We start from the raw sequence: 11,341 nt of genomic DNA on the forward strand, positions 1-11,341 counted from the left end.
CTAATGCCCTCTAGATTCTGAATGTCATTCAAACTAGTCCTTTCCACCAAATGCAGTGTGTTGTGTTCCTTCTATTTTGTTGCATAAAATGTATTCCTTTTTGTGGCATAATTATACTTCTATTCAAACATATGTAGGACACAAATTATGCCAAGCCATTAGGAAGCCCTTTTCAGGAAGAAAAGGATAAAAACCCAATCAGTAGAAAACTGTGGGCTCCAGCAGGCAAAGCCTTGGGAGATTTTGCTGCAGGGGTTTGTTATGATGGTCACTGTCACCTTGACAGCAGCGTGAGCTGGAGCTGCCTGAGATGCACAGGTTTGGTCTGCTTCAGGCTGGGACATTGTTTGAGGCTGCTCAGGAAAACTGCTCTGTGTCAAGATGCAGTTTAGGAGCTAGAGCAGCTTTCTGCTTCCCTGATCCCGGTTTGTGTGTGCACATCCTGCCCCAGGAGTGCTGCTGCCTTGGCCTGGTGCTCTCCAGCTGCTGCTGCAGGCACACGAGCAGCTTTGTGTGCAAATGCACTCAGGATACAGCTTTCTTGAGCAGCAGCCCGGTTTGTAAAGGAACTTAAAAGCTGATTTTTTTCCAACCTTAGTTGTGAAGTTTTAATGTTGGAGAGATAGCAACCTTGTGTACCACACCTAAGAATGTTAATAAGATTATTCTTTTGTTTTAAAATAAAAGTTGGAGCCTTTAGGCTGCTGCCTTCATCTGTAGCAGTAGAATAGGTGAATGTCACCACACAACCTCAGAGAAAGAATGGCAAGTTCTGTGAAGGATTTAGGAAGCCTGCAGGAAGACTCTTCCCTGGATGTGTTGGGGGAGCTGCAGAAGGAAGTTGGTTCTCCGTTTGCTCCGTACACTAAATAGGCTCCAGGGACACACGAAGGTGTGGAACATGGATTAACCATCCTCTTTCCTAAGCAGCGTCCTGTGGAAAGCTGGTGGTTGGATTTTTTTAATGTGCTGAAATGAAGTGTAAGGGAGCTCATGTCTGCACCTGCTATTTGCAGGCTGATCATCTTTAGTGGCTGTGTTTGATTGTTTTTAATCCTGATTCATGGAGCCAGATGATCGCCCATACAAAATTGTTTGTACACTGCGGGAGGATGAAATTGAAATATTTTGCCAGTGGGCTTCAGCAAGGTCAGTTGTAGGTTTGTGCAGAGAAATGCTCAGGGGAAGCTGCAGCTCTTGCCCTGAGATTAGACTCATCTCTGTTCTACCTGTTTGATGCAGTTGGCAGCTGGTTTCCCCTGCATTTTGTACTTTTATATCCCAGTAGAGCTCCCTGAAATCTGCATACTGCCTGCATGTTATAACATTGAAAATAAGGGATAAATTCCTTCTGTTCTTGCCATGATTATCCCAGCTTGCAGGAGGTTTGGCCCAGTAATTGTGACAGTATTTATTTGACACTGGTTCTCTAAGAGTGGTTTGCCTGGTCGTAGGTTTTGTCATGTTAAGCACAGAAGCACATACATCTCAGGAGGTGATGGGTGTAGAGGGAGAATTTGGACTTCTCTCTGTTTCTCATGTTTTAAATCACATATGTAGAAAAATGTGTTGCTTTTTCAAAACAAAAGTGCTCTTTCAGTTGTTTCAGGTGTCTCAGTCACTGCCTTTACCAGTTTGGAACAAATATAAAATCTTTTAGGAAAAAAGTGGCTAAACCTCCCACTTTTTTAATGTGTGTTTGCTTCAATTGCTGCTGAAATGCTGCATCTCACATGGAAAAATTTCTGTCCAAAAGGCTCGTTTGTGAACATTAACAGGGAGCTGAATGTGCTGGATATTTAGCAATAATACTTCCAGCTCTGTAATATCAGTCTCTAATTCTCACATTTCAGGCTCTGTGCTAAAATATTTAACCCTTTGGTGAGAAAGGGGCCCAGTCCAATGGGAGTAATTTCCAAGGTGGCACCTTGCTCCTGCAGCAGCAGCGTGTTCCTTTCTCCTTGCCATTGAACTGCTGGGGTTTTATGCAACCTCTTTGTCAGCAGCATAGAGCCAAGAGTTTGCACTGAGCTTTGTCTGGCTATTGTTATCCAGGGAGGTGGTTTTGTGTGAACTCAACCAGAGGTCTGTTCTTGAAATATTAATAACTGGTGGAAAGGGAAAAATCACTCCTTGTAAAGGTCACAGTTTGCTCTGTATTTGGTATTTTAGTCAACATCTAAACTCCTGAATTTCTCCAGGAGTTTTACTCACCTCAGTTGTGTATTAGTTTAAATTTAATAGAAGAAAGACTCAGCCCTTAAAGATGGGAAAGAAAATTTGCAAATGTGAGTCCTGCATGTTCAGAAATGGAAGTTTACTAATCCATTATTTCTCTTGATGTAATCTGGGGGCTGCTTCTTATGTTTCCAGTTGCAAGAATACAAAAAGTATTCCTCAGGGCCTTTGTTTGCTCTTACCCCAGTCCCAGTCACCTCCTCAAAGAGATGCACTGCAAGCACTAAAGTGTTTCCACTGAGGACCTGGGGGCTCTCTTCTCCCTCTGTTGGGAATCATCAGACAACAGGCTGCTGAACTGCTTCCATATTCCTTCCAACCTAAGAGAGTGCGAGAGATGAAAGCAGTGGCAGAGGACAAAAAGCTCCTTGCTGGGTGGGTGTCAGTGCCAGCTGCAGCCTCTGTGCCTGGGGACTGACTGCCCAAGTCAGGCTGTCCCCCTCCATTGCACCAGGGGAAGTTGGTGTGGACATAATTTGCTCCTTACTCAGTGTGTAGCTGCTCAGGGTTATAAAACAGATGGCTGGAACTGAACCATTGACTTGAGACTGCCTGGCTTTTGTTTTCCAGCTGAAATTTCCTGCACTGCCCCTGTTTTTTAGGGTTTGGGTGTTTGTTTTGGGCGTTTTTTTGTTTGTTTGTTTGGGTTTTTTAACAACTGTATTATTTAGATTGCTATTCTATCATGGATAAAACAGGCAGTCTCAAAGCTCACAGCAGGCATGTCATCTAAAGCTCTTTCCTGGGGTATTACCTTCAAGAAAATGGCAAGGAGATCCATGAAGTTCCAGCACTAAAGAGACTGAAATAATTCCATGAGGATGCATCTCGTGGGAGGAAGATAGAAGGGACTGTGAGATGCTCCCGCATGGCCTGGACCGGGCAGTTGGGGCCGCATTTCCGCAGGCTGCTGATCCAGTGACAGGCAAGGGCAGGGTGCGCCAGGGCCAGCCCTGAGGGCACAGGAGGGCACAGCCTGTCAGAAGCCATTCTGAGGCATTTTCAGCCTCTCTCTCTGGTCGAGGCCCTCATCTTTCCCAGGGAATTCATTATCTAAGGATCTGTTTTCCAGGGATTTTCCTGCCTCCAGCAGCACTTGAGCTCCTATGCAGTGGTGGAGGCGGCCAATGGGGTCTTCAGCTCTGCCAGGGAAGGGTACAACAAGGTCATTTGTTACCTCTGCTGATGGTGCTGGGGGAACAGATAGCAATGTGAGTGGGTTTGTGGTGTGGAAGAAAGGTAGGGCGCAAAAAAAATGCAACAAATCTATTTTTTTAAAATTTAAGACAGAGAGGCATCTAGTTGAAGTAAATCACAAGTGCTTCTTCCCAGGATGGAAATACAGGAGAATAAAGGTCTCCCCAAGGGAGAAAGCCTGGAGGAACCAAGGGGTCAAAACAGCACCTTCCTGCAAGGCTGAGGTGCCTGTATCACCCAAAGGCCTGGGGTTGCCTGCAGCCATCTCCAGCAGGATATGTTAGGACACAGGCTGTATAATGCAGTGAAATGTCTTAATTTTTGCTTAATACACCTAACAGCTGTAAAGTTTGAAGAAACCCTGAAATGCTACTTACAAAGATTCTGCACAGGTAATTTACCAACAAAAAACAAGGAGCAAAACCACGTGTGATGCCATCTCTTAAAAAAATCCCCACCCACCTAGTCATTCCCAGGCACTGTCTTTGCAGAGCTGCTTTTTCTCAGAAGCACAGCAGACATCATGTCCATTCTTCCCAGGGCAGCTCTGGAGACTCAGGATTATTTTCCCATGCTTGCAGTCCAACACCTGCTCTTCCTGGCTGAGCTTCCTTTGCTTTGCTAGTGATGGGTCCACCCCACCATGCAGAAATGGAGCATCCTCAGAATGGTCTGTCATGTTTTGCCTCTGTATTGGTCTTCCCCAAGGAACAGGGAGAAGCTCCATCTCCATCCTTGTGCCAGCTCCACCCTGAGGCACACTGTGCAGACACCTTACAGCTGGTGCAGTGCTGAACCCCTGCTCCAGCCCTGTACTGACCCAAACCTCATGTCTCTGAAAACACTGCCTGTGTTGAAAGGTGGACTTTTAGCACTGAAGACTTCTAGTCTTCATTTACACCATTATTAAACAAAAGGACTACTGTTAAGTGCTGTCAAAAGCCAGAAGACCATGAGGTATAAATTTTGTGTCTTTATAAGCAGAACAGACTGTCCCCTGATCCCCCAGGAAATGAGGGTCACAACTCTCCTCCCAGCAGGTATTTTTCTTCCCCAGGAAACCCCCAGTTTGGTCTTTCCGAAGTCCTTTCCCACCATTATCAAACCTCACATGGACCCATGTGACTTTGTTGTCTCTGTGCAGAAACCAGTGGCTTTGTAACCCCACCACTGTTCAATTAAAAAGCAGATATTTCTCTAATGCCCAAGGCAAAGTGTTGCTGCAGAGCCACCGTTCACCAAGCAGGGTTTTTGTGCAAGTGGTTGTGGCCTGTTGGAAAAAAACCCTCATTGCCACATCCAAATGTGTTCAGTCAGCACAGGTCAAAAAAAACCTAATAAAAATCTGAGGCGTAAGGGAGAATTAAAGAACAGTTTGTCAGCTCCAGGAGCTCCAGGGAGATTGTTTCTCACAGCAATTAGCAGACAAGACGTTGATGGTGCTGGTCTGGCTTAAAGCATTAGAACTTTGGAGAGGAGGCGTTCCCAGGTTGGGTTGGAGTAGGGGTTTGTGCTTTGGGCCACAGAGAGACAGGTGGAGCACAGGCAGAGGGGGACACACTTGTCAGGTCTGGGTCACAGCAGTTGGTTAAATTATCTTTTTTTTCTTTTCCCTTTTGGCTGGAATTTTATGCGAGTCACACTGTGTGAAATATGAGATGTGGGGATGTTGCACTCCTGGCCGTGGATGCATTGCTGAGTTCCTAACCCAAATCTCAGCCTTCACCTGGCATTTTTAACAATATCCAGATGGCAGGCTCAGGGCTTTGACTGAAGCAAATGCATTATGAAAAAAATCAAGTGTGGGAAAGCTTAGATGAAGGCCAGTTTATTAACCCTTTGAAGCCTGTGATGTATTGAACAGTAGTTTGTCATCTGTCTTAATCATTATTGCATGACTGACTTTTAATACCGTTTAGCACCAGTTTTGATTTTTTTAAGAGATGGCATCACACGTGGTTTTGCTCCTTGTTTTTTGTTGGTAAATTACCTGTGCAGAATCTTTGTAAGTGGCATTTCAGGGTTTCTTCAAACTTTACAGCTGTTAGGTGTATTAAGCAAAAATTAAGACATTTCACTGCATTATATAGCCTGTGTCCTTACAAAAAAAGGGGGATCAGAATTTTTTTTTCTGTATTGTATTTGAAAAGAAAGCTCTTATTAGCCTTTAAAGAACTTCTTATTGACCTTTCTTCCCCTGAGCATTTTCCAGGTCTCTGGCTGCTGCCCAAACGCTCTCCTCCCCGTGTTACATCCGGTCACAGATCCCTCTCATGCACCCTGTGCCTGCCTGTTCCCTCTTGAAATACTTTTGGCAACTGTCCATGCCCTCACCCTGCAGCCCTGAGATCTCATGGTTCCCCTCTGGTGTCAGGCCCTTCAGCAATACTGAAATCCATCAGGGAAGCTCCACCAGGAACTGCAGGACAAATGGCATGTAGCTCCATCTGAAAATAAAGCAACAATGCCAGCAGCAGAAATCAGCTCCTATGCAAGTAGAAACTGTTTTGTGTCATGGACTGGCTGGAAAATGGAAGTTGTGAAGAGAGCAGGGAAAAGGTGAGTCACCCTTCCTGAGCTGGTGAAGAGGGAAAGATGAATCGTCCTTCCTGCTTTTAATGTTGGTTGTTGGGTTGTGCTTTTTTTTTCTCCCCAGTTTGCTGCTTTCCTGCTCTCTGGAGTAGGATGGAAAACTTCTTGATAAGAATTAAAAAAGAAATCTGTGTTGTGTTCATACTCAGGAAGCTGCTTTAAAAACCAGTCCTACAGAAAAGTTAGTAAATCAGTGAGGCATAAGCTATGTCCTTTCATCAGCAGTATGAAAGAGCAGGGAGGTGTCTTGGTGACCTTGAAAAAACAGCAAGGCACGGTGGTAACTCCCACTGCAGTGATCCCTGCAAAACAGAACAGGGATGGGAGGCCCAGGGTCTGGAATTGCTGATAGGGCTGGGCAGGGAGGCTGCTGTGACAGCTCCAAGCAGGGGTAGATGATTGTAAGGCTCACCTCAGTGGAGGGGTGGCTGGGAAGGTCAATGCACAACTATGGATTCTGGTTATGTCCCTGTAAAGGTTAATACACACCAGAATGCATCCAGCAGAGTTTCTAAAAAAGGGTCTTGACAACCAGAGTGGGCTCTGGGACAAATAACTCCTGAAGGATGCTTCAAATTTGTGAGGAACCTAGAAAAAAGTTCTAAGTATTTTTCTTTTACCTGCTATCCAGAGAGAAGCTATGTTATTTTTAGAAATCGGTGCCGAGACTGTGACATCTATCATATGCCCATGGAGATGGAAACTAAGTTTGAGGGTGCTCTCCTGGCTGAAATCCATGAGGAGAGATGTTTTAGGGATTAATATCACTCCATGTGGCAGGGTCTCTCCTGCAGAATTGCCAGGAAAGAGGTAACAAAATTCCCTCCCTAGAGCTGGCTGCTTCCTGCAGACTGCCTTTGAACCCGGCAGGAGTTTTGACACCAAAACATTTAAGTGCTCCTGGGTGAGTGTCCAGCAAGCCTTTGATTAGAGCAGTGCAATGCTCATTAGACTGACTTGTTTTAGCAGCTGTCCAACGCAGGAGAAAAGAGAAATCATTGGAAGTAAACTCTGTGTTTCTATTTCAAATATTATGACCCATCATTGCTCTGACAGTCTCTGAACAATGGCATAAATGGGCTGAGTAATGTGACCCAGTGTCCAGAAAAGCCTTATTCCAGAAAACAAGGGTGGTAAATCACATGGTGGCCCATGAGATGGGGTGTTTTGCCAAATTACTGCTTCAGGGGAAGTGAGAACAATTTCAGTAACTGGAATGTTGCTTCATCAGTTTCAGACCCTCAGGATTCCAATCGCCCTTCCTTCCCCACCTCCCACCTTGCTGTTTGCATTTTTAATCAGTGATGTCTGCCAAACGCTGGTGGTTACCTCTATTTGCTGCCAGAAAAGCCTATTTTTTATCTTTTCAAAGAGCTTAGAAAACACTCAGAGGAAAATGGGAAGGCTTCAGTGCCTCTTTTTACTACCAGCAGACAATCCTGTAGAATCGAATGCAGGCATCAAGAGGCACTTAGGAGTAAGACATCACCACAACAGCCTTTCAGTCTCTGTTGAATTTACCTTGATGCACAATTCTCTCTTTTGTGCCATGCGAGACACAAGACCAAAACACCAGCAAACTCAACTAGTACAAGTTTTTTTTGGCATGGCAATGCAGTACAGAGCCTTTCATGGCCATTTGGGACACTAGCCTCTAGAACTCGTGTCCAAAATGGCCACCAGATATGTTGGAGCCTTGGGTGCTAGAGACAAAAAATGAGCACCTGCAACAAGCTGGAGGTAGATCAACCAGCTTATGCCACCTGCAAAGATTTGAAGACTGATTTTGTCCTCCTCACCATGCACACAGGTCATGGAATTAATTATATGGTTCAGTGCTGTTTAAATACTCTCATAACTGTGACTGCTTAGGCCACATCGTCACTGCAGCACTGTTTTAGTTCTACATCAATGCAGCTAAAACAGTTGGAAGGATTCTTTTATTGAGACTTTCCTATAAATGTCTGATTCTGTTTCTTTGTGACTGTTTGAGCTCTCTATTCCAGCTGCTGCCTTCTATGAAGTGCAGCTAATAACAGCACAAGCAGCATCTGGACAATTTATTCCTTAACAACTGTAAAATGTATGAACAGAGGGGGATTTTGCTGTGTATTTCTCCTTGGTGTTTCTGGGCTGAGTATTCTGTTCCTTGAAAGCAGCTGATTTCTGAATAGAAACAGAAATGGAAAATAGAAATAAAAATGTTGTATCCTATCCCTCCCCTTCCCCCATTCATCTCATAATGAAGCAGGGACTACTATGAAATATTTTAATTTTAACTCTGGATCACAGAATCTTGGATACACATTTTATACATCTTTCCAATGTTAGGTTGAGCAGGACTGAACAAAGACCATCACTGCCACATGGGACCTGGTCCTGCTGTGAGCTTGAGCTGCACAGGTGTTTTCCTTTGCCCTGAACAGAGCCGAGTGTCTGTGCCCAGAGGTGCCCATGGTCACCAGCCAATGCATGTGGAGTGGTCTCATGCAGTCTCTAAAGTCTGAGAAACAGGGTTTGTCTTGGCTGTTCAGGCCACCATGAGGATATTTAGAGGTTGACTGGCCATGGTGACATATTTCCAAACATCTAAAAGTCACATCTGATTTCTTTACATTTAAACATAATCCAAGGAAAATGAGGGACCATTGCCATGAAATAATTCTTTGAAAAAAAAGATGCATGGAGAAAGAAAGAACCATTACAAGAAATGCATAAATTAATATACACACATCCTCAAACTGCATTACACCATCAAATCCCAGCTTGCTTCCATGGCTTGAAGATTATTATACATGGAGATGCCACACTAAAACCAATTAGTTGCTTGCCCATTTGATGTCCTGAGCTCACAGTGCTCCCATCCAGCCATTCCTTTCAGTGCTTTCCTGCATTCCCAGCCAATGAACATGTGATCCAGGCTGAGAGAGGAGGAGCATGGGGCACATCCAAGCTCCCCCCCGTGTGAGGATCATCCCATCTGGGTAGATGTATCTGGGCTGAGAGCTGCAGAATGAAGAAAACTTCTGTTCTTTGCACACCTCTCTGTTAAAATTATTAGATATTTAAAAGCATCCTTGCTGAACCTCTGGACACACAAGTGCAGTGGATGAGTGGAGCATGGTGACAGTGGGACAAGCTGCAGCCAGAGATGAGAGTCCAAGACATGTGGCCAAAACTGCTCCTTGATGGGAGTTTTGCTGAGAGATCCTCCTGGTGGGTTTTGGTGGTGAGGAGCTGGGTGTTTCACATGTCAGGACCCAGGACATCCCTCTGGCTGTCCTGAGCAGCCAAGACCCCTGCCAGGGGGCTCAGAGCCTGGCACAGAGCCCAAAATGTCTGTGGCTTTGATTATGACCTGTGGAGCAAATTACCAACCTTAGATGAAGATCTGCAAGCCATGACAAATTAAGTAGAATGATAGTGAATTTATCACAAGGCGAAAAAGTAGATTTTTGGGGTTTTTAGAATGGGGATTCAGGGGGGCAAGACAGAGGGATCCGGGCCTGTCCAGCCTTTCTTCTTCTTCTTCTTCTTCTTCTTGGCCTCCATCTTTTCCTGTGATGTTGGCACTTTTAGATTGATTTAGAGTGGAAGCTCACTGTCTAACATAGGTGATAGGTATTAGACAGTAATTGTAAATATTGTATATGTAATTTTTAGTATAAAGACATAACACCACCCTGGGGGCAGCCAGAGTGCCTGGACTGTCTTGCTGAGCAGACCTCAGCAGGACAGGAGAAAGAATTTTATAGATAAGATACAAAAAACAACCTTGAGACCAAGAAATGAAGAGCTTTGACTCCTTCTTCAAGCGCCGGGCTGGGAAAAGAAACTTTCTAACATTTCTCGGGGTCACTCTGAGCAGCGAGAGATCCCGACACCACCGAGCGTCCCAGCTGCAGCTCTGCTCCTCGTAGGGGAGCCTGGAGGCTGGGATCGCCCGTGACAAACCTGCTGGCAGCCGTGAGAGGGAGGGGTCCGTGTGAGGGTCAGGTTTGCTCTGCAGCTTGCCTCCTCTCTGCCAGCTCCGTGATGAGCTGCTCCTGGGACAGGGAGCAGTGCCCCGAGCCCCGCAGCAGCATTCCCAGGATGGCCAGCACTTCCTGCAGGCCCTGGCCGGTGTGGGCGCTGCAGCCCCGGAGCATCCAGCGGTGCCTGGCCAGCCCCCCCAGCCGCAGCATCTCCCCGAGTTGGGCAGGAGCCAGCGCTCCCGGCACGTCCTGCTTGTTGGCCAGGAGCAGCACGGGGGTGCCGGCCATGCCGGGCTGCCTCAGGGCCTCCTCCAGCGCCGCCATGGCTTCGGCCAGCCGGGCCGTGTCCGTGCTGTCCAGCACGAAGATGAGGGTGTTGATGTCCTCCAAGTAGTTCGGCCAGCTGGCCCGCAGGCTGTCTTGTCCCCCCACATCCCAGAGGGTGAAGGAAATGCCACAGGGAGTTCTCAGAGACTCCACGTTGAATCCCACCGTGGGGCAGGTCTCCACAGCCTGGCCGCTCTTCAGTTTGTACAGAAGGGTGGATTTGCCAGCGAAGTCGAGCCCCAGCATGATAACTCGAGCATCTCTCTTCCTCCAGCCTTTGGAGATCAGCTTCCCCATCAAGATACTGCCGGTGCCGGGGGAAATGCAGCCAAAAAAGAAAAAAACAAGCGAGCGTATTTCCTCGGTGATGTCAGTCATTAGCAGAGGGCTCAGCCCTGCCTCTCCGAAGGGGCACCCGAGGTTTGCTGAAGAAAGGCGCGGGCAGCGGCTTCTGCTTCTCTCGGGAGCTCAGAGGAGGTGGCAGCGAGTGCTTGCGAGGTGCGCAGCAGAGCCGGGGAGCGCTGCTCACATCAGCAGCTCCCACAGCCCGGCTCCGCTCACTCCTTTCCATTCAGGACCCAAAGGGATTGGTGCGAAAGAGAGCTAACATTTTGCAGGAAGAGGTGGGGAGACTGTGCAGCAAGTTTCCTCCTCACCACATACATACATAAATGAGCTTCTGTTCATTGGCTTGTCTAGCAGAAATCCACCCCCGGCAGGACAGGACAAGGAGGAACCCGGGCTTCAGACCAGGGTTGCTCCAGGAATTTGCTGAATCACAGCTCAAGGGTGGGGATTCAAAGCCTCTTGAGCAACAAGACGATTTTTCTGCCAGTCTTGTGTTTAAAAGTACAAAACAAATCACTGTATTATCAGCCTTTACTACCTTCTGTGCAAATGGTAACAACAGCAATTTTAAAAAATGCACACAAGCATGTTTTTTTGAAGTCTTGCGGAAATACAATGAGTCAAAACGCCATTCCTGGGGCAAAAATCCATAATATTCTTTACAT

At 46.5% G+C, this 11,341-nt stretch overlaps 1 protein-coding gene across 1 annotated transcript; it reads right to left on the reverse strand.

Moving 5' to 3' along the window:
- Window positions 1-7,717: 7,717 nt before the first annotated feature.
- Window positions 7,718-11,113, reverse strand: ARL11 (ARF like GTPase 11). The gene has a single exon (XM_005482393.4). The coding sequence runs from the start codon at window positions 10,704-10,706 to the stop codon at window positions 10,020-10,022; it is 687 nt and encodes a 228-aa protein (XP_005482450.2). The 5' UTR covers window positions 10,707-11,113; the 3' UTR covers window positions 7,718-10,019.
- Window positions 11,114-11,341: the final 228 nt, after the last annotated feature.

This window comes from Zonotrichia albicollis, chromosome 2 (assembly GCF_047830755.1).
Source record: "Zonotrichia albicollis isolate bZonAlb1 chromosome 2, bZonAlb1.hap1, whole genome shotgun sequence".
Lineage (NCBI taxonomy): Eukaryota > Metazoa > Chordata > Aves > Passeriformes > Passerellidae > Zonotrichia > Zonotrichia albicollis.

Coding starts and splice junctions, on each gene's coding strand:
- ARL11 (XM_005482393.4), bottom strand. CDS start 10,706: ATGACTGACATCACCGAGGAAATACGCTCGCTTGTTTTTTTCTTTTTT.